The following is a 23,364-nucleotide window of genomic DNA, read 5'->3' as shown; positions in this document are numbered from 1 at the left end:
AGGCCTTAGAAAAGCACTTTACAGTTTCCTCTTCAATAATGACTGCTAGGATCATCCCGCGTGCGTGCGTGCGTGCGTGCGTGCGTGTACATGTGGAAGTCAGAGGGCAGCCTGCACGCCATTCCTCAGGTGCCTTCCACCCTTTGTTCTCAGGAGGGTCTCACTGGCCTGCAACTTCGCCAGGTAGGCCGGACTAGCTGGTTGCTGAGCCCCAGGAAGCGGCTTTTTAGTGTGGGTCCTAGGGACTCAAATGAAAGTCCTCATACTTGCGAATCAAGCCTGTCACCAACCGAGCCATCTCTCCAAGAAAATGTGTTAACTTAGGTTACTATGTTATATATTACATTATTATTTCTATTTTGTAATACATACAAAATACAGCGACAGAGTGCGGTGGGCCTGTGCCCTGTGCCACCTCGCTTAGCCCTTGTAGCTGATAACTAAAAATCATAAACACACCTCTCGCATGGGAAATTTGGCTTAGAGACAAAATTCATTTCCTAATGTCATATCACTTAGTGAGCAGGGTTGGAATTTTGAACTCTGCCAGTGACACTGACCTAATGAAGGGCCTCTGGTGGTCTGTAGGGACCTGCGTTGAGGGACGGCGTTGTCCCTGTGAGACACGGAGGCTTCTGGCATCTGTACCTGATAGCACAGATTCCAGCTGCGGGGGGTGCGTTAGACGCCGTTCCTGCCCATGTCTTGAGAAGAAGCCTGTAGCCCTCACCAGTCAGCTCACAGAGCAAGTGTTTTCTAAGCTGTGTGGCCTCAGGCCCACGAGTGGTGGACTTTACTGAGTGGACTCTGCTAGTCACCAGATCCCAAACTTAATTCCTTCCAAACATGTCTCTCCAGAAGCAGACTCCGGGGTGAGCTGTCCAGTTGACCCTCAAATTTGTCACCTCTGTGTGGACACAAACCATCAGTGGCGTCTACTGCCAAGCCAGTAAGAGAAGAGGCATGCCCTTTCTGGTGTGTGATACCGGCCGGGGTAACCTAATCAGGAGCAAAGGGAGAAATCTCAGGCAGCATCTCAGGGTGGACCCCGGTCCCACTCAAAGGAATTCCATTCTCTCAGCAGGGAACCGATTGACAATATGGAAAAGCAGCAGAAAAAGGAAGTACAGGAGCTTTCAATTTGGTCGCCTAGAATGGAAGAGATAAAAACAGATTTTGTCTGTGGTTCTGACAAAAAGGCAGGTTGTCCCCCCCTCCACGTCCCCTTTGAAAACCCAGGAAGCCCCATCCACAAGCCCCCTGAGACTAACATCTTTACTGCACAGCACAAGGCTCAGGAATTCCAGCATCCCATCTGGCAGTGCTCTGGAAAGCAAAAAGGGGAGGTGCAGCCTGGGCCTCCCCTTGCATGCCCTCTGTTTGGGGTTCTGGAAATCTCTCCTCCTGGACATAGCTGATGGCATCTCTTTATTGGCTCTTTATATTGTGGTGTGCTGGGGGGTGGATGACCCCTTCGTTCCTTTGATCTTAGATGAGGGGGATCCTGGCTTCCGGCAACACACAGAAAGACTTACTTTGGCATCCATTACTTATGATCGTTCTCTTGAGTAAGAATGTTTAAAATATTATCCTTAAACTTAAAGAAAGAAGAAACAAAGCCGATGAACTCCTCTGTTGATAAGCATGTCAGTTCTGTGCAGCCATACGAGCCCTGCGCCTTGAGAGGATGTGGGAGATGTATTCTCAAGTGAGCGCTGGATTCCCACCACAGAGCACTTTGGATGAAGTTACTGTCTGTGAAAAGTTCTTCCCACCTCTCTAGAAGGCAAATCAACATAGGCTTTTATATTATTTATTACCTGCCCTGTCTCCACTGTTGCCAGGAAATTAAGGTAGAATCCTAAAGCAGCTGGTCACATCCACAGTCAAGAGGAAAGAATGAATGCAGCAACACTTGCTTGTGCTCAGCTCTCGTGCATCACTTACACAGTCCCGGACCCAGAGCGTGAGGAACGGTGCTGCCCGGGGTGGGCGATTCTGCCCGCCGATTGATGTAATGAAGCCAATCTCCCAAGACAAACCCATAGTCAGCCAGATCTCGAAAGTTCTCATCCCAGGTGATTTTACCAAGTTGATGACAAAACTTTCTCCACCCTACCCACCCGAGTGTGCATATGTGCATGCGTGTCCATGGGTATGTGCAGGTGGATGCTAGTTATTGATGTGTGTGTGTGTGTGTGTGTGTGTGTGTGTGTGTGTGTGTGTGTGTCTGTCTGTCTGTCTGTCTGTCTAGTTTCTTTCTCAATCACTTGGTTTGAGACAGTCTTTCACTGAACCTGACCGAGCTCACTGATTTGGTTAGATTGGCCATAAGCTCCAGGGATTCTCTTCTCCACCACCGCACTTGGCCAGCTAGGATTTTAGGGAGTACAGACCAGCAATGCCACAGTCCGATCTTGTATTGAGTCCTGAGGACCAGAGTGTGGTAAACATTCTGCCAGGCCGGGCGTTGGTGGCGCACTCCTTTAATCCCAGCACTCGGGAGGCAGAGCCAGGCGGATCTCTGTGAGTTCGAGGCCAGCCTGGGCTACCAAGTGAGCTCCAGGAAAGGCGCAAAGCTACACAGAGAAATCCTGTCTCGAAAAACCAAAAAAAAAAAAAAAAAAAAAAAAAATTCTGCCAGGTGGACTATCTTCCAGCCCCAAATACGCCTCTTAAAAGCTGTCTGTGCCATGTGGGATTTTGATAGACCCTTCCAGAATGGGATATCTCTTTTGTTCCCTGTGTGTGTGTGGGGGGAATCTCTGTTCCAGAAATCCAAATCAGCAGAGGAGAAATGAAAAGACAGGTCTGTGGAGAAGGCCATAGCCTACATTGTGCACCACAGACCCTCACCTGTGGCCAGGGCCAGGGGGATTGTGTAAAATGTTTCACAGAATCCAACAGAGGTCTAGGGGTCAGAGCATGTTGCTGCCCATCCCCTGACAAGTGAAGGTAGTTCCTTGGAGTATGCCAAGACCTTGGTGAACTGCCTGATGGTACATCTGAGTGGGGATCCAGAACCAGCAAAATCAGCGTCAGATGGGCCCGCCCAGTCCCCAGAGTCAGAACCCCTGGCTTGCTCTGCCATCTGTTTACAAGCAGGCTGCCGGGAGTGTGATGTGTCCTCAGGTGTGAGAACCACTCGTGAGAAGAAAACCCCGCCCTCCATAGCAGCTCAGACCCGAAATGGGACTGAGCGTCTTACGTTATTTGTTTGGGAACACTGATGGTGGGAGTGCCTTGTGTTTGTGGACTCCAGTGTGCTGCTTATCCAGGGCTCTTGAGAGACAAGATGCGCAAGCAGGTCCTGATTTAGGAAGGGTCCTGGTTTGGGCTCTCACAAGGCAGAGAGGGTTGAGTTAATCCTGTATTTGCGGAGTTATTCTTTGTTCATCAAAAATGTGTTGCGCTCCTGCGGTCTCAGTACTGTCCTGGTTGCTCAAGTGTGGAAGTGGTCAGGGTTAGGTCTGACTAAGCCTAGGGAGCTCGGGCTCCTTAGCTCCCCAGTGGGGCATTCATTGTCCTGATACTCCACACAGCTGCAGGGCCACATGAGCAAATGGACAGAGGTGCTAGGCGTGTGCTGGCATCTGCTTAATGAACGCTAAAGAGGATTACTGTTTAGTTTAGTTTAGCTTAGTGTGTGTGTGTGTGTGTGTGTGTGTGTGTGTGTAGGCCCAAGATTGGTGTTGGTCTCCCTTGATTGTTTTCCACCTTATTTATTGAGGTGGGGTGCCTCACTTGAACTCAGCACCCCCGATATGGCTAGTCTCTTTAGCCATCTTACTCTGGGAGACCCTATTTCTCTCTCTTTCCAGCTGAGGGTATAGGAGGGACCGATGCTCATTTGGCTTTCACGTGGTTCTGGGGATTCAAACTCTAGTGGCAGGCACGTCACCCAGGGAGCTGTCTCTTTGTCCTGATTATTATGTCTATGATACCTGATGATACCTGATGATAAGTGAGATGTCCTTTCTGGTTGGAGTGAAACTTACTGGGGTGGATGTTTGGGTACCAGCGCAGTCGGCTGAGACCGGATTACCCTGGCCCCTGATTGGCATATTAGGTGCACGTGGACACTCCTGTGGCGTTTGTGACACTAATGTCTGCACCTCAGCCCCAAGGCTTCTGACTGAATTGCTCAGGCTGAGAAATGTGGAGTGATTCCTGCAACCACGAGGACGATAAGCATTGCTCTTGAAACCTGTATTGGTCCTAACCGTCTGCCGTCAGGGAGTCAGAGAACATACTCTCTGTGACAGTGGATGACACCATTAGCCCTGGGTTGACTTCATAAGCCATTTGGATGCTGCCCTCAGGGAGCTCAGAGCCTCATGAAACCATTTGTTGAACTTGGCAAAACGGTGTGTTATGCTTATGTTTACTCTTCTGAATACATGGCACATTCCTGGGTATGACTGAACACACCCTCTGCTACCAGCCTCACAAGTTCCCAGTGGAGGCCTTGCAGACTGGACCCAAGTGCACAGCTCTCTGTTCCTAAGTCCCCGAGGGCTCTCCTCACATTTAACTGTGGGGGTGAGCGCCTCAGCTGTGTGTCGGCGCAACCACATTTTAAATGAGCTTCCTGTTAAATTAGCTCTTTGACCTTCAAGTGTTTTATTTTCATTTGATTACACCCAAGTCATTTTTCTAGAGGCCGGAGATTAGAAATAAAACAAACAGAAAACCAATGTTTCCCCCTGCTTGGCTTGCCTCGCCCTCCTGAGTTTCCTGGAATTCAATATTTTCTAATGCTTTAAATAATGCCACTTGTACTTGAAGCTAATTTTTTTAAAGAATAAATAAAACTATATTATGTTTAATATAGAGCCTTTTGAGATGAACTGGGGCCGCTTAGTCATTTGTTTAGACTGTTAACAGCCGTTAGGAAGGAAGGCTCATAGAACCCTGAGAGAGGTCTTTTATGTGGCTGCTGAAGGAAGACTGGTGACCTATGACTTCTGTCTGGGCTCTTTTGATTGGGGATTCATGCTTCCCTCCCCCAATTCAGCAATTCTGACATACCTCATTCGGTAACTTGTTATTTGTGGCATCGACTTCACTGGACTCTGACACTGATGGCCATACTTCGAGTAGCACTAGGGATACCTTCTTCTCTGGCCGGCAAATACCCACACTCACAAGCTCATATCCACACATAGACAAACATGCATACATATACTTTATAATAAAAATCTTCAAGGAGAGAGAGAGGGAGAGGGGGAGGGAGAGGGAGAGAGAGAGAGAGAGAGAGAGAGAGAGAGAGAGAGAGAGAGAGAGACTGGGAGAGACTGGACTTAATTTTTCGGGGCCATAGGAGTCTGATGTCTACACAAGTGAATTCACTGACTTCATCATTGTCCTCTCACCTCCTCCCATCTCTCTCTCTCTCACACCTCCACCTCCACCACCACCGCCACCACCGCCACCGTCGCCGCCACCACCACCTCCATCACCACCTCACCACCACCACCGCCACCATCACCACCATCACCTCCACCACCACCACCACCACCGTCACCACTGCCACCATCACCACCATCACCACCTCACCACCACCGCCGCCGCCGCCGCCACCACCACCTCCACAGAAATGTGCTCTTGTGGGTGGATTCTGCCGCTGCAGATCTGTGACCCTGGCTCTCATCCAGGCTTGTCTTACGCCGTGACACTTGCTGCCCGCTGCAGCGGCTGGCTGGCACATCTTCGTGTTCCGGCACTTAGAAGGGAGCCCCAGTGGAGAGTGACAGGCGCTCTGCAGAATGACTCAGTTGTCCACAGTGGAGGGGCAATGAGTACTGTACTGGCTTTTCTTCCGGGTGGCTGAGAGTGAGCCAAGCCCCCACAGCAAAGCCTCCTGCTGAGGTCTGTGGAAGAGGAGCCAAGGCTGCCACTGCCGGGTCAGGGTAGCATGCTTGTTGAAAGAGATTGACTGTGTCAGTCTAGATCCCTTGCTTCTCTCTGGGGTGGTTGTGAGAGTCCAGGGATGCTCACTGACTGACACTCATCCTTGCATATGACTGGTATGCGCATGCCCCCCTCTGGGGTGTGTGTGTGTGTGTATGTGTGTGTGTGTGTGTGTGTGTGTGTGTGTAAGGCTGCGACACAGCAGTAGAAGAAGACATAGCCAGTCTGATGAGTTTGTGGTGGTACCAATGGAGTCAAGTCCACCTCAGAGCCCTGCTGAGTTGCCATGGAGATGCCCCACCACACCACTACTGGGAGGATGAAGCCCTGTGACTAGTCCAGGCTGGTACCCTCGAGACCCTCTTCTTTATCCTAGCCTCGTCCTTGGATCTCCTAAAGTTTGGCGTTGGTCCCCACAGCCTTTATAGCCCTGGCATACGGCAGAGTACTTAGCGAGCCTCCGGTGTCTCCTCTCCCCGGACAGTGCCCATGCCTTGCCTTTTTCTGGTTATCTGACGTTTTTGAGACCAGGTCTCTAACCCCGACTCGCCTCCCTCCCCAGTGTCCAGAGAGTCAGGATTCTAGGCACACACCACCACAGCTGGTTACACTGCCACCCCTTTTCTTCTAAGTTCCCCGAAGCCTACCTCTGGCAGTGGGTGGCCAGCCTGGGTATGGTTCTCCTCAGGCATTCCCGCCAACAGCCAGAAGAGTGCTGGTGTATTGTAAGACATGTGTGAACCAGAAAGCCTTCCATTGTCCAAACTGGGAAGTGCCTGTCTGTGATTCAGCTCTGACCACCCCATTGACAATGGGAGCTATTAGTCCAGCTGAATTTTCTCACCCTCACTGCAGGGGGCTTCCAGACATCACAGGACTGTTTTGTGAAGCATTCGCCCCTGAGGTATTTGCATTTAGTTCTTGGGAATAATACTTTTGAAGAATTAATCCTGTAATAATTCAGTGACTAATTAGGTGGCAGCTGACTCTTTAAGAAGAGATTCTTGTGTTTCTGAAATAAAAAGCAGGCTAGGAATTTCCCTGAGAATCTCCCTGTCTTTAATAAAAGTGAGTCCCCTGGGAGGGGAAGGTTCTTCTGTCAGTTTGAGGACGTCGATAAAGCACTGTTGCTGTCTGGTGTGAGCAGAGGTACCCTGGACAGATAGAATCTGAACCGACCCTGGGAGAACTCTGACCAGTCACCTCCTAAGCACTGTCCTTAAAACCAGCAAGCCAATCTTCCTTCCTCAGAGGCCATGTGAATCACAAAGTTCTCCTCTATCTCCACAGGAAGAAGATTTTCATTTTCTAGAACCATCTGCCCCCACCTAGAACATCCTGTAAATTGATCCCCACTCACTCTCCTGCTAATAAAAGGCCTAGTGTATTTGGCTCAGAAAATGGCCAGTGGATGGTTAAAAACCCCACGGTCACCTGACTCATCAGGGTTTCTCCCAGGCCAGAATATTGTTGTTATGTTGTGCCCTTTCTCAAGCTACACAAGTTGTGTTATTAACCTTGGGGGCAGCAGAAGGGAATCGTTAGGAACCTTGTGATTAATTAGTGCAGTTGTGAAAGAAAGCCAGACCATCAGAAGTCAGACGTGAACTGTCAGAATGGACATCTGATAAAATTCAGGTTTAATGTGGAGGAGCAGGCGTTACCCTAGCAACCAGCCCCCACTCTCTCCCTTGAAATAGAAATAAACAGAAAACAAGAAAAGTAATCCAAGTTGGTTTCTGGGAAGAAGTAAGACACTGGTAGAAGAAAGGGGGAGCGCCTGGATTTTCTGTGCTATTCTGGAACAATAGCAAAGATATCCGACGAAAGCGAACTGGTCGTTTGGCCTGCTGGGTTCCATGACTCTTTTCTCTAGGAATCTTTTCAGACTCGTTCATACTTACATCACCGTCCTTCTCTCTGGTCCTCTAGATACTGAAAGTCTGAGCCATGCATAGTGTGGCTCGTGGATCATTTGGTAGGCTCCATTTCTTTCCAAGTAGGACACAGCTCCTCGAAGGCAAAGACTGTGCCTTGTATCCTTTTACCAGCTTTAACACAGCAGAATGCTCAGACAGCGACTTCATAGGCTGATAAAGGGTGTTCAGGAAAAGCTGTGAGTTGGACTCCATCAAGCAGAAACTTTGCTGAGCAGAGTGCCGGAAGAGTGATGAATGGAGGGAGAGTCAGAGTAGAACCATGCATTTTTTTCAGTCACACACATTTGGATTCAAAGCCTCATTGGGGTGTCTGCCCAACAACAATGCGTACAGACAGATACGCATCAGAAGACGTGGCGTGCAAGCACGTTCCCAGTCGGGTGGGGGACAGCTCACTAGTTAAATGTCTTGTAGGGGACCTAGGTTTAGTTCCCATCATAGACATGGTGGCTCATAACTGCCCGTAACTCCAGTTCCAGGGGCACTGATACCCTCCTCTTACCTCTGAGGGCACCAGGCTCAAACCTGGTGAACATATACACACATACAGGCAAAATACTCATACACATAAAACCAAAATCAGTAAATACAATAACAAAATAAAAGCAATAAATGTTCCCAGCAACTCTGCTCGTAAGGATCCTCAACTGGAATTGGCTTAATGATTACCTGACGCAGAATGGCTAAAACCACCACAATACCCCAGTAAGATGGAGAGTTCAAGCAAGAATGAGGACTCTTCAACGACACAGAACAATTTAAATTTTTTTCACATACAGTATTTGGGGTTATTGAAGTCACACACAAGAATACATCCTACATGATCCATTGTTTAAGAAGCAAAACTCATCCACCTGATTGGCTTATAATCAACTTATTGTGATAATGGCTTACTTTTTAAATTTTATTTATTTATATTATGTATGAGTGTTCTGCATGTCTACCTGAATACCAGGAGAGGGCATCAGATCCTATTGTAGATGGTTGTGAGCTACCATGTGGTTGCTGGGAATTGAACTCAGGACCTCTGGAAGAACAACCAGTGCTCCTAACTGCTGAGCCATGTCCCCATGCTATTGACTTATTCATAAGCTCAGGGAGATGGTTAGTGGCAGAGGGAACCGAGTGGGGTGACTGAAGGGTGCTGGCAGAGTTGCCCTTGGTGGGAGTAATGGTTCTCCAATTATGAAATGGAGTAATGCAGACACAGGTTGAGTGTCCCTAATCCAAAAATCTGAAGTCAGAGAAGTGATAAATGCTCCGAAGTGATAAATGTTTTGAGCACCAAGGTGATAGACCACACATGGAAAACCCCATACTATGAAACTTGGTTTCATGCCCACAGTTACTAAAAAAATGCTGAGGGGAAGGGTTTATTTCCGCTTACTTGTTACAGTCTGTTACGGAGGGAACACAGGCCAGGAACTCAAGGCAGGAACCCGAGGCAGAGCGAAGCAGAGGCCGTGGAGGAACACTGCTGGCCGGCTTGCTTTTGGGGTGTCATTTAACTGCTTTCCTTATACAGCCTGGGGGTGTATTTCCTGAGGGGGGCGCCGCCCACAGTGGGCCGTGCCTTTCTTCAGTTAACAAGAAGATGCCCCACAGACCGAAATAGTGAGGGCTCAGCTGAGGGTCCCTGTCTGGTGTCTCTTGAGTTTGTGTCAATTAACCAGCACAAGTACCTCCAGCCTATCTGTGTGAGATGTTTATGAAATACAAGTAAATTTCATGCTTAGACTGGGGTCCCTCAAGGTATCATTTTGTATATGCAGGTATTCTAAGATCCAGGGAAGCCATCTTTGGTCCCAAGCTCCTGGTCCCCGTACTGGTTTCACAGGACCATCGAGACCAGTCGGTGCCGAGTGTGTGGCATGATGGAGAGACACAGACGGGTCGTGAGGGAGGGAGAGGTCACTGTGGGAGGGAGCGAGTTCTGAATGGTCTGACAAGTCCAGGATTCCTTGTTCTTCTCTGGCCTTCATTTCACACCTCTCTGTTGTCTTGGCAATGTTCACTCACCTGCTTGGCTGCCTGGGAGTGTCTCATGGGCACTCGGCTGCCTCAGTATTCATTCATAGCTCTCTTCCTGTTTCTCGTTCTCTGGGACCTGCCAGAGGCTGGTCACACTCCTGTTTGCCGCTCTCGCGTGGTTTCTGCCAGCGAGCCTGTCCTCTCCCTCTCCTGAGCTGGTAATGACTCCTTTTAATGCCATCCACATAGTAGGCACTTTGTGCTGCTTTGCCGATTTGCTGGGCAGACACCAGGCTGGGCACCACAGGGTCCTGGCACAGTGCTGTGGGCTGACTCAGGCTGAGCTAAGTTTCTATTCAGGGCCTGCAGTTTCCTGGTAGGCCTGGCATGTCAAGGGCCTCAGTTTTCCTTACCGTCCTGGAGCCACCACGCTTCTGGGTAAAACTGTCTGGCCAAGAGACACAGGCTTTCATTTTTCAGAAAGGAAACCCTTCCCAACTGATGGAAAATAAGCTTTTGCTTAGTGACTAATAACATAAACACAGACAAGATTTCTGGGCTTATAAATAACCAGTTGTAATAGTGCCCAAGGGGAACAGCCCATTTTGTGAGAAGAATGGTCACGAGTATTCCTGCCACTCTCCAATAGTGACCTTAATCGTGGGTAAGGCGTCTCAGGTCTAGGGCAGAAGCTGGTTGTTCCTCAGTGCTGATCCCCAAGACCTTACCCTTAGCCATTGTGAGTACTGGAAAAGTGAAAGCTGTCTTGGAAGAGCTGCCCAAGAGACAGGTGGAAAAAATTCTTCAAGTGGGATGGAGGCGCAGTCCTGACTCAGCTCACTGACTCTGTCCCCGAATTCTCTCAGTGTCATTGTTTGAGGAGAGTCAGGCCAGGGGGATGGGTGTGTGTGGATGGGAACAGAGGCTGAGCTTGGAGCCTGCAGGCTGATTGCACAGTCCTGTCCCAGCCCGGCTTGAGCTCTCTGTAATCGTGGTGACTGCTCTGAGCCTCGCTCTACCCGTGTTCCCCTCTATAAAACAAGGTTAAAGGACTACACCCACGTGACATCATTCACACAAAATGCCTCTTAGCACAGGACTGGCACATAGTAGGCCTACAGTACTTGGTGCTGTTGTTAAGAAAGGACTCAGGAGGCTTTAGTAGCCTCCTTGATGGAGTCATTATGTTCCCCAAATGTAGAATTCTCTTTGGCATTTAGCTCATCTAATGTGATATTCGAGCCTTGACTGTAAACTTGGCCTGCCTTCTATAGAGGGTGTGTGGATGGTGTCCCATAGCCAGGCCTAGCTACATAGGGAATTCTTTGGCCTTGCCGACTTCTCATAACAACCAGGGGGTGGGTGGTCTTATTCAGATACCATCACACGCACCCAGTGTTTCCTGTACTGGGTCCAGAGCCCTTCCTCTGGATGTAAGTAGGAACATGGAGGTGCCCTGGTTCACCTGCAGAACCTGAGATAAGAACCTGCAGTCCAAGGGAAGACAAGCCCAGGTCTGAGCATCTTCCAGATGTTTCATCTGCTTTGTCAAAAGTCTTTTTCCCAGAATACCTTGCGGGATCTGTGTTCCCAGGAGCAGAACCGTGCTGGCGTTCAGCTTCTTGGCCATTTGGCCGTGGGGTGACAGAGAAGTGTTAGTAGCCAGTGAGGGTGGAGCTGTGGTGGGGTGACCCAGGTAGAGGGACCCAGCGCATGTGTTTTAGAAGTCACACCATAAGGCCATGCCAGCAGGAGTTACTTAGTGGAAAAGTTGTCACTGCGTTGTGTTGAAGTATGAGGATGAAAGGGAGGAGCCAGCCAGCCTCTGGGATAGTCCTGTCCTCTGCCACCTGTTCTTCGGATGACAGTCTCAGTCTCCTTTAGGGATGCTCCAGAGTCTGAGAGTGAGGTCCTTGTTGACATGTCAAAGCACTTAACTTTTTTCTTCCTTTTCCCTGCCCTAAAAGAAAGAGAAAGTTAGAAAGCCTGCCCTTCCTCCGCGTTCGGCACACCCTCATCAGCTCAACCGTATACCCCGAGGCCACCTTCCCACTTGGCAGAGTTTAGAGTTAATGAAAAGTGCACTCCAGGCTGAAATCCTGGTAGGAGCCAAAGTGGCTGGGTACTGAGAGGCCAGCAGACACCCGGGCAGCCAGTGTTATCTGACTGTACCCTTCCCTCTCCAGCTTCCTACCTCCTTCCCCTTCATTTTATCAGAGAGCGTTGGCTGGACTGAAGGAGCCAGAAAGGAACTAGGGGTGGGGTGGGGAGGGTGACCTTCTAGCAGCCAGTGACAAGGTTTGGGAGGACAGGAGACCCAGGCCTCAGGCAGGTTCCAGTTCAACGCAGTTGCTCATTTTGTGTGTGTGTGTGTGTGTGTGTGTGTGTGTGTGTGTGTGTGTGTGTGTGTGTTGGTGCCAGGTGCTGGGGTCCAATAATATTAAAATAATCAATAATAGCCAACGTTATTGAGTGCTGTGCATACAGGCTTTGTTCTAAGCATCTAACTCCTTGTTATTAATACATTTTCCCAACAGTTGTAAGAAATGCTTACTAATTTCACTCATCTCACATTGGATATAACAGAAGCACAGAGAAGGTGAGCAATTTCCTAGAGTCCCATAGCCAGGGGGACAAAATCCTGGGTTTTAGCTCTCTCAGCCCAAGCTCAGAGTCCAGGACGAGGAAAATGAATATGTAACCAGGAAGTAAGTTGCCATGAGCAAGTATGGACCAGGATGTAAGAGGCAGAAGGCATGTGATAGGCAGATAAATATGAGCAAAGCCTGGATGGTTGATGAATCCTTAGGCCAGGATAGGGAGGGGCAGGGGGAGAGCAGGGAGGGGGAGCCACAGCTTATGTGTAAATGTAAGAAATTCGGGTGACAGTTCTGGGGTGCTGGACGTTGAGGTAGGCAGACACCCAAGGCCAACACAGGGTCAGAAGAGAAAAAGTCAAGGAAGAGAGAAGCTCTGGGCCTGGCACCCCTTCAGTCGGCCTCTCCACGGCCACCGGAGTCTTCCAGGCTTTCGTGTATGATGTCTTCAGATGAAGATATGACTACGCACATCTTGAAGTGCGTCCTTCCTGGAAGACCCTCCCTCTGCCCACCCCTACCTTGTCAGCTTCAACTGTACTTGACTCCATTCCAGGTTGGCTCTGTGCTGTGTAAGCTAGCCTGGGTATCCTCCAGGGACGCTTGTGTCTCCGCCTCCCATTCCCCTCATAGCAGCACTGGGGTCACGGACATGTCATGCTGTTGTGTGACTTTGACTTGGTGTCTGGGGTTCTGAGCTCTGGTCCTCACAGCTGGGCAGCAAGCACTTTCCCTCCTGAGCCGTCTCCACAGAGAACGAAGCAGGTGGGGACTGGTGAGAAATGACCTGGTTAATGGGAGTGGGGTCTGCAGAAAAGACCCAGGGATGCTTCTTTCAACTGTACAAGGTGGTGACAGAGTGAAGCTACCACTGTCCCAGGTCCTTCCAATGTTGAATGCACAGATTTGTGACTCCCGCCTCCTCCCCCAGCCCCGTCTGGCTCAGCGACATCTCCATGGTCGTTGTCCTTGCTCCATCTCTGCCGTCATAATTAACCCTGCTGGGTAACAGTGTTTATTTCCCTCCCCTCCCCCACAGTGTTTGAGAACAAAGATAAGATTGTGATCATCATGGAATATGCCAGCAAAGGAGAGCTGTATGATTACATCAGTGAGCGGAGACGCCTCAGCGAGAGGGAGACCAGACACTTCTTCAGGCAGATCGTGTCTGCTGTGCATTATTGCCACAAGGTATGTGGGGCTGCCACTTCGGCTGTAGGTGGCCTTCTGACACCCTGTGACACCTTTGATATCACAAAGGCCTTGTTAGTTCATTGTGATGAGTGTGGGGAATTTACAGAGTAGGGAAAGAAAAACCTCCCTGTTCAAATCTTCAAATCTTGTGTGTGTGTGTGTGTGTGTGTGTGTGTGTGTGTGTGTGTGCAGGTGTGTTCATTTGTGCATGTGTGCATAGAGGTCAGAGGTCAATGTCAAGGGTCCTCCTCAGTCACTTCCCACCTTAGTTTTAGAGACAGGGTCTCTCACTGAGCCTGGAGCTCAACAGTTCCACTAGACTGGCTTGCTAGTGAGCCCTGAGGATCTGCCTGTCTCTGTCAGTGCTAGGGTTAGAGACATGCACCCCACAACCTTTGGTTGACCTCTGTGGACATGAGAGGCACGCGTGATCAGACTTATCTGCAAGTAACACTGGAAAGCCCCACAGACTGTATTTCCGTTATCTGAAGTGTGTGAATGTGTGGCTCGTTATGAATGGAACGTTCTTAGACACGCTCCATCTTCTTCTGTCAGCCAGGAATGTGACATGGGAACCAGCTCCTCTTGGTATTTGATTGAAGTGAACTAGCTTCCCTCTTCTCCAGGAGACTTGGTGTTTTTTTTTTTTTTTTTTTTTTTTTTTTTTTTTTTTTTTTTTTTTTTTTTTTGCATTTGTGAATACAGGACAACTCCTCAGAGCTTGGATTAGCAAAAGGGGTAGTGGGAATAGCCATCTCTCTCCAGTGGGGATTTTGAGATGTTAGAGGCTGACACACAGGAAGAAAACCAAATTACCAAGAACCGGCTATAGCCATGCCCACCAGTTTGCTCAACACAGCAGCTTCCCCCAGGGAAGCTACTTCTGCACCGTGGTGTTGGAAACCCACTCTCCACCACATCCACACAGCCCCCAGCATTCCCAGTCCCCTGCTCTGCCCCTCCCCCACAGACTTGTGGCGGCCCAGGCGTCACTGCTGGGCGGAGCCCCGCCCCCAGCCCTTCGTGTCCTCGTCTCCTTAAGCTGGCTCTGAAGTTCAGCTTCCAGACCGGTCAGAGCTTGCCTGAATGAAAAGGGCACATGGTTGACAGTCCCCAGTGGCTCTGGTCTCATTGGCCTGCAACCACATCTCCCTTTTCATCAGCCTGCAGAGTGGAGAGGGACTTTCAAGTCTTTCCAGCTGGCTGCTTAGGAAGTATCCCAGACAAAGCTTAGGAGACTGGGTCAGGCCTCTTTCCAGCATGAGGGATGCAGGCAGGCAGGCAGGCAGTCACTGGAGCCCTATGCTCCAGAGTCCCCAGCTGAGATGTCTGCTGCTTCCCTGGAACCCATCTCAGACAGGGTCTGCATTGCCTGGGATTATATTGCTCTCACACAGCGGAATTACATTCCCACAAAGAATCCCCCTGCTGGTTTACAGGCTCTGGGGGAGAATGGATTCCAGTCATTTTTCCTTTAACCACACAGCAAGTGACTAATGCTATCCTGTCGCTGGATGCTGTCTGGGGAGCGTCCTGACAGCAGGAGCGGGCCTGAAGGATGGAGGTGAAGACCACCGGGGCTGGTGCGTCTCTTTCATCTGTCAGACGGCCCCTCTATTCCCCCCCCCCCCCAGCTCTCTTGGTGTCTGTCATCTCACCAGCTCCTGTTCACTTCTTCCGTTTCCTCTTTGCAGAATGGTGTGGTCCACCGGGACTTGAAGCTGGAGAATATACTGCTTGATGACAACTGCAATATTAAGGTAAAGCTGACAGGGCCTGGCTATTGTGGGTGGGTGTGGCCGGTGGGTGTGGCTTCCCAGAGGCCTGCATCTGGGGCGGCCACTCCCTCTGCTGGCAGGCAGGCTCTGGGAAAGACTCCCAGCAATCAGCTCATTGAGACGGTGTAATTCAGCCAGCAGGCTTTAAGGAAACCCCTACAACCTCCCAGACTCTCTTCTCTCTGGTAGCACAGTGACTGAGACACATTCCCTGCCCGCAGGAAGCTCACAATCTGGAATTCTTGTCACAAAAGTGACATACATGTTTCATATGTACTTCTGTTCCCATTTGCTTAATGCTCTCCTAAGGACTTCTTTTGGATAACATAGGATGGGCAGCATTTATTTTATAACTCACATATACATAGGGAAATTGAGGCACAGACAAATCAGTTAACGCCTCCAGGATAACATCGGTTGGTGTATAAAGGTTGTAGTCTGAGCCCACTGGTCCAAATTTACATCACTATGCAGATATGATAAAAAGGGCCCCAAGTTATCTTAAACCTACAATTCTCCCCCACCCACCCACCCCCTTTTTTTGGCTTTTGAGGTAGGGTCTCATGTATCCTGGGCTGGTTTCAAACTTCCTATGTAGCTCAGGATGACGTTGAACTGATGCTTCCTCCCTCTACCTCCCAAGTGCTGAGGGTTAGGGTACAGGCGAACACCTGACTTGGAAGCCTTTCCCTGGCCGCTTCTCTGTGACTTCCCTCCTCCTCACTCTCCCACACTTGAACCAGCTATGGAATTGAGAGCTGGATAAAATGATGGTAGCATTTATTCAGAAGGAGTGAGTGGGGGGCTGGAGAGATGGCCCAGCAGTTAAGAACACTTGCGGCTCTTCCTGAGAACCTGAGTTTAGTTCACGGCTCCCACACTGGGCTGCTCCCAAACACCTGTAATCCCAGCTCCAGAGGATGGTACGCCCTCTTCTGGCTTCTGTGGACACCTGATCTCACGTGTGCATAGGCCTGCGTGCCAGACACGTGTACATACACAGAATTAGAAATAAAAATCAATCTTTAAAAGAGAAAGGGCAAGTGATGGAGTTCAAGTTTTTTTTTTTTTTTTTTTTTTTTTTTTTTTTTTTTTTTTTTTTCTGGCTGCTGCTGGAGCTGGAGAAAGCTGGACAGGGCTGAAGGGCCTCCTGGGGAGCACTCTGGATGTCCTTTAGACCATGGCTGCAAAATAAGCAAACACCGTTTCAAAATAAACGGAGCTCGCTGTATGGGTTTCGTTATGAAATGGACTCAGTACTCTCAGCCCAGCAGGAGCCCTCCCATTGGACACTTGTGACGTGAATGGCTCGTCCCTGGTCCCCAGACAAGGCGTACAAACAGTCTCACACCTTCCTCTTTTGCTGCCGCTGTCTGTCGATGGCCGTGTGATGGGACCACGTCCTTGCTTGGGAGGATGGCGCTGTTTTAGGACTTGGACTCTGTAGGACATGACAGTCAGCCATTAGTCACCAGTGTCCTTTGACAGCCCTTGAAAGATCCATCCCCACGACCTCCTTCTCAGCAGAATAGTTGGCCTCACTCACATATTTCTGTGAGATCCATAGAGTCTGGTGAAAATAATTGGTTGAAGCAAATCTCCCTAGGAACAGGAAGTGAAATCTGAAGACCTCTCTCTTCCTTTCCGGCAAGTGGCTGCATTATTCTAGAAGGAACACTGACTGTCAGGTTAAATAATTATGGATTGGGGATATATTTCGGTGGCGGAGCACTTGCTGATCATGTATGAAGCCCTGGGTTTAGCCTCGGTATTAAAAGGGGCAGGGGATCAACTTAAGGGCTGTGGGGTTTCCTAGCTCCTTGACGTTAGAACACCATAGAACCCAATTTCTTCAGTTACAAAATTGATAATAGTAACAGCCACAGACTTGCTCTGGGGCCTTTCCAAGGTATTCTCTGTGTTCAGATTTCAACTGTTGAAATCACTGTGTACAAATGAGTCCGGGTCAGGGGGCGTGGCTCTGGAGTTGGGAAGCCTAGGTTTGTGCGGCAGCTCTGTCTCTTATTGATGGCAGGCTTTCAGATACATTTCTCACATTGAACTTAGTTTTCCCAGTGAGGTAGGGAGGCCAGCTCTGTGTCTAGAGTTTATTTATTCATTATCTCCAGTGAGTTTTTCTGGGAGTTTCTGTGGGCCAATTGTAGGCACCGGTAACAAATGTGAAAATTGTAGCTAAAAATATAGTTGAAGGAGCCAGCACTTAACTGTGTCCGTCCCAGAGTGTCCTAAGTGGCTGGCCCTGGAGGAGGGATCACAAGGGAAGCCAGCTGCCGGCAAAGTGGCTTCGGGAGGTGACGGCCAGGCCCTGCTGCAAGATTGGAGCCTTGCCTTCTGAGGGGTTGTACCATCCCTTGATCTCAGTGACTTTCTGTCCAGATTCTTCCTGCCACCTGTCGCCCAGAGCCCTCAGAACTAAATGTGGTCTTTACAAGGTCTGGAATGTGAGCCTCTCGCCTGGGGACTGGCTTCTGTGGCACAGTGTGACCTCTTGGTCCCATGGTGTAGTCCCAGAAGTGATAAGACGCATAGCTTCCTGTGGAGTCATATGATTCCCTAATAGAGGAGAAGAATGGCTGGAGTTCAGAAAGTAACTGTATAGGGGCAGCGGCCTGGAAGAAAAACTCATTTGAAAATGCAAGGGAGCAGTGACCTTGGGGTGAGCTGATCCCGGGGACCAGGTTTTCAACCTGGGACCCTATGTTTTTGTAGCCAAGTAGCATACATGGTACTTTACAAAATTCAAGTTTGGTCCTGTATTCACTTTGTATTTTTCTAAGGGATCTCTGCTTCTGCTCCTCAAATTTTCCAGGGTGGGAACACACACACACACACACACACACACACACACACACACACACACACACACAAATAAAATCTTTCCTTTTAAAAAGTCATTATTTACTGTTTTCTCCATTGTTTCAAAGAATTCAACAAAGACCTCTTTTTCTACTTGAAAAAATGTGTGAAGGGTCGTTTACCAACCCTGAACGTCTAAGGGATGTGCCTGAGATCACGCCATGAATCAGTAGTTTATTGTGTCTTTGTTTTCCCAGAGTGCCTGCCCCATGGTGCCTGGCACCCGTAGGCATTTAGAACTGTTTGGTTTGGGGGCAAAGGGGTGCTGAGTTAGGATTAGAACTCACATGTTTTACTGCCAGGCAGACTCTTCTCATCTTCTCACACCCACTTCCAAGGTTCTTTAGAAATGTGTTTCAGCTGGTGTTGATCTGTCTTCCGGCTGTATGGGCCCCCCTCTTCCTGACTCAGCATTTTGCAGAAGCGTATTTAGAAAGGACACTTGCTGACAGAAGCAGTCAGACACATGTCCACAAGCTGGCCTCTGTGTGAATGAGAGGCCATCGCTGCCTGGGCCTAGGGGACCATGGGTACAAATGTGCTACCAACCAACCGGATATGAGCAGCAAGGTCTTCCTAAGAGCATATGTGTGTGTGTGTGTGTGTGCGCGTGCGCGCGCACAATGGGGGTCCACCAACCAGCCAGATGTGAGTGGCAAGGTCTTTTTAAGAGTGTTTGTGTGTGGGGTGGGGTGGGGGTTGTCACACTGGAGGTCCACATCTCCTGATTTAAGGAAGTAGGATGGCAGCCAGGAAGCCCCTAAGGATGCTTCTGGCTTAAGCTTGTTAGATGTTGATATAATTTTGGTGTGATTGGTGTGAGCTGTGTGGCCCATTCCTCTCCCTTCTCTGCCTGAGGATGATTTGCAAAGAGCACATCTGGTTTTGGAAATTATTTATCTGGCCACGGCAAGAGGGTGCGGTTTCTAAAAATATTCCTGCAGTCCAACGGCAGAAGGAATGATTGCGATGCAGTGTTTCGGATTGCATTCCGTCCGCTGTGGAAGCGAGGACGAAAACAGCACCCAGCCTAGCATTAATTTGCAATTAATAAAAACAGGCCAGATTCACATCCCACTCTCTGGGAGAATGGAATGCTGACAATTCCCATAGAGGGCTCCTGTAAAAGTGCCTCCCCGGAAGAGGGCCGGGCACCCGGGTCAGCTGACCTCCTCCAAGAGGGCTGGGAATGTGCTGAGCTCTCAGAGCTCAGGGTAGAGGAGCGGAGGGGAGATGATCCGCTGCCCCTGTGACAATGACAGCATGGCCACTGTGGATGAGAAAAGAAGCTCTGAATGGCAGGGACGAGATGAGATAGGAATCTTGGCAGCTTAGCACGATGAGGCTAGGAATCATGGGCCTCTCGTGCTGGTTAGACGAGTGTGAGAACCTTGTATTCTTGCATTAACCAGTTCATTTACTAATTGTGTGTTCACATGTGTACATGTGTGTCGTGTTTATATCGCAGTATACCTTTGTTGCCTGCAGTCATTCACCTGTTCTTTCAGGAGCTGAATATCTACTGTAGGCAATATTTCTTTGATCATAAAATACTTACCAAGCCTCAAATACTAGATCTTTAATCCTGTGCTGGGTGTTGGGGAATTTAATGCTCAGTCAGATGGCCAGGTCCCTTTTGTCCTGGAGCTCAGAGTCTAGCAATCTTAACTACTAGTGATAATGAGCCACCAGATGTTGAGAAGGCAAAGAAGATAAGGTTCTTTCCCCGAGTGGACTTGGGATTCCAGCTGGGGCTGAGAGCAATAAACAAAGGAATGCATGATGCGGTTGTCCAGTGAAGGAAGTCAGGTCAGGTGGGGATGGAGCCTGTGGTGCTGTCCAGTGAGCGTGGTGCAGGAAGCCTCCTTTGCATTGCACTTGGGCTCCTCAAATCTACAGAGCTTTCTCTGGCTTCCTGACCTTGGAACATATTGTTCCCTCTGTCTGGAATGCCCGTTCCACTCCTCTTTGTCTGTCTGTCCTTCAGGAATCTTCCTCCAGAAAGTTCTTATCCCTTGGCAGGCCAGATGCTCCCATGCCATCTGGGCATGCTAAGCAGGAGGAAGTGAATCTGTCTAGTCAGATGGAGCAGAAGGCCTTGTGGAGGAAACGGGGACAATCTGAGTTCTGGAGGCTGGGGAAGGGTCCCATGGAAAGGGATATGATGCTGAGCATGCAGAGGAAAAGAAACTTGACTGAACTCCAGCTGGAAGCCAGTGGCCTGGGCCAGATCCTCTGTGTGTCTCCTTTGTTCTTTAGAACATCCTCAGATGAGGGGGACTGACAGCCTCATTGTGGGAGAAAGGGAGAGTCCTATGGCTACTAAGGAACGAGACTGGCTATAAACCTCTGCCACTCAGCCACAGAGTCTACTGTTTACTGCCAACTCCAACATTTGCCCTCTGTCTGAAGGGCTCACCTGGGAGCCCTTCCATTTCCTCTTATCTAGAGTGTTTGATTTGCAGACAGCTGTCCCTGGGAGAGAAACTCCAAGTGCTGGTAGTGACCAGTGACCAGGCTGATCGAGTCACTGTGCGCAGAACAGCCACACGGGACACGAGAGATGTGTATGCAGCTAGGTGGCATCGGCTGTGCATTAGCATCCTTTGCAAGGTGGCCCTTGCCACGCTTTCTATTGAGTTTCCCAGATCGTTGGTGGTATGTGAGCTTTCTGGAGATGAAAGCCAGTTCACCCCTCCTGTTCACTGTTCCACTGGATGCCTTCCCTGCAGCTGCACAGGACAGCGGCTGTCCTGTAAAGCCACAGTAATTAGCTCTAAGGCCGGAAAGGAGCGATGGACTGTGTCTTCCTGCATGGAATTACTACCCTGCTGCAGTCATGGAAAGTCCATTTCCTGTGAACAGTAACTCCCCTTGACGTGGAGTCTAGTAGCCAGGATGACTCTGTGCAGACTCCTCAGGCAAGCCACTTGCCTCAGTTTCTCCATCTGCCAAGAGGGAATAATAACGAGACCATTCTCTGAGGGCTGTTGTGAGAACCGCCTTACAGGGGTTTAGGGAGGGCTCCTGGACAGGGCCTGGCTCACAGCGATGCTGCTGTGGTCAATGCAGTCCTTACACCGAGTGATTTTCTCAGCCCTGGTTATTGCTATTGCAGATCCGTTTCCTAGCAGAGGCAACTGAGACTCAAGGATGTGTCACAACCCTGTTACTGAAAGCCTGTGTATGGTGGACGCGGGGTTTGCATTTGCCGTGTGTAGACCATGGTGTCACCATCAGCCACGATTTACAGATAAAGAAGCGTAGGCTCGGGAGGGCTGGGAGTACAGCTTTCCATTCAGCAGGCCTGGGGCAGGGCCTGGGAGTCTGCTTTCTAAGACGCTCTGAGATGATGCTGACGGTGCCGGGTCAAGGACCAGGTAGTGGTAGACCGGCTGGCATGCCTCAGAGCTGGAAAGGGATGGATCTGGGGTCGGAACTAGAGTACTTCAGCTTTTCCCGTCCTGTGATGTAGCCACTCACACAGGACCTGCCTCTCCTATATGTGGGTGAAAACTGTATCTCTTGTTCTGAGTTGGCCTCCAGCTGTTAATGGAGATGGCTGTAACTTATAGTCTCCAGTCCTCTTAACAACTCTATAGACGAGCATTCTGAGCCCATTTTGCAGATAGACAATTGAGAGGCGTGGTGGTGCCTACCAATTATTACCTAGTGATGACAAGGTCAAAGTTCAGTCCTGATTCTTGTGACTCCTAAGCCTCTGGTCTTTGAGTGCAGGGGACTTCCTCTAAGACAGTGCAAGGGACTGGCGGACATTCCTAAGAAGCCTCGTCACAAGCTTCCTTTATTAGCAGTTCAAATCGACCAGCTGGTCCCTCCTTTTCCATCAAGTGAGCTTGGGGTTAATTCTGTTTTGATGGTGGCACACTATGTGTAATGTAACTGAAAACCTACTGTACTTGGGCATCTAGCACAGAAGCAGGAAGCATCCCAGCACCCAGCTGCAGACCACAGGCCTCCTCTGTACCTGGATCTCCATGCCCATTAAGTTCTGGCTCCTTGCTTCTCTTCCCCCAGCCCCCGGCAATCACTACTGTTCGACTCTCTGTTTCTATGAATTTGTCTACTCTAGGGACCACGTATAAATAGAATCAGACAATGAGTGTCTTTCTGTGCCTGGCTTATTTCAAACTGCACTTGTCTTCAGGGTTCACCTGTGTTGAAGTGGGGTTAATCCTGCTGACATGGGAATGATCCCCCCCTAATTTATCTCTTTCACTCCAATTTTCACTTAGCAGGGCACACCTCTGCAGAGGATGGATAGCCACAAAGACAGTCCAAATGAAACTCATGAGCTTTACCTTCTCTGATGCCTTTCAGGGTGGAAGCTGAGCTGCATGCAGGATGCAGTGTGAGATCAAAGGGTGGTTCTGATCCAGTATGACAGGGCAACAGTTTAGCATCAGCAACAACAACAAAAACAAATTACCCCCTCCCCCCAAACAGAGAGGCCTCTTTCTCCAAAGCTGAACAGTGTGTCAGCAAAGAGCACCAGGATGGGGCTTCGGAGTCTGTGTTCTAAGATGCTGTGTAATGATGCTGGGGATGCTGGTTCAAGGACCAGATGGGAGCGGGGCCAGCCTGGCTGGCCTGCCTCCGTTAGTTAGAGATGGAGTGATGGGTGGAGACGTCCTTTTACAGAGCTGGGCAGCCAGAGGGACCCCATGTATCTTGTGACCATCAGCAAATCTTCTGAGGACCCCCAACCTTCAGCAACTTCATTTCCTGCCGTTCAGGTCTCTTCTGCCTGGCAATCGGTTCTAAAGTGTGATGGTTTTGCATAGTTATGTTTACATATTTCGGTTTTTCCCTCACACTTGTGCATTTTGCTTTTTCTCAGGCTGCTGGCTTTTGTATTTAGTTTGAGTCTCTTTGTAGAGTGGTACTTACTTAGAAAGGAGGCCTTAAATAATGGCATTTGATGGAAAACTAGTACCACGAGCCAAAGAAAAGCTTAAGAGTGAAAATAATAGACACCAATAGCAGCGTTATTTTGTTTGGTGTTGGTCGCTGCTCCCGGCTGCGAGCCAAGGCTGGTTGGGTCTCTCTGGGAAATGGGGAGATGCTTTAATG

At 49.5% G+C, this 23,364-nt stretch overlaps 1 protein-coding gene across 3 annotated transcripts in view; it reads left to right on the top strand.

Annotated features, from left to right (window-relative positions):
• Positions 1 to 23,364, top strand: part of Nuak1 (NUAK family kinase 1) — a 67,693-nt gene that overhangs the window by 34,478 nt on the left and 9,851 nt on the right. The window contains exons 1-4 of one of the 3 annotated variants that reach the window (XM_037196895.1): positions 92 to 2,078; positions 12,362 to 12,423; positions 13,461 to 13,612; positions 15,310 to 15,375. In XM_037196895.1, coding sequence (XP_037052790.1) covers positions 13,493 to 13,612; positions 15,310 to 15,375 — 186 coding nt within the window. In that variant the 5' untranslated portion in view covers positions 92 to 2,078; positions 12,362 to 12,423; positions 13,461 to 13,492. Of the gene's footprint in view, positions 1 to 91; positions 2,079 to 12,101; positions 12,424 to 13,460; positions 13,613 to 15,309; positions 15,376 to 23,364 lie in introns of those variants that run through there. The other 2 variants (XM_037196894.1, XM_028883620.2) reach the window with 2 other exon arrangements.

Source organism: Peromyscus leucopus, chromosome 18, assembly GCF_004664715.2.
Source record: "Peromyscus leucopus breed LL Stock chromosome 18, UCI_PerLeu_2.1, whole genome shotgun sequence".
NCBI lineage: Eukaryota > Metazoa > Chordata > Mammalia > Rodentia > Cricetidae > Peromyscus > Peromyscus leucopus.
The sequence above is the reverse complement of the archived record's forward strand: the minus strand, read 5'-3'. Positions and strand labels throughout refer to the sequence as shown.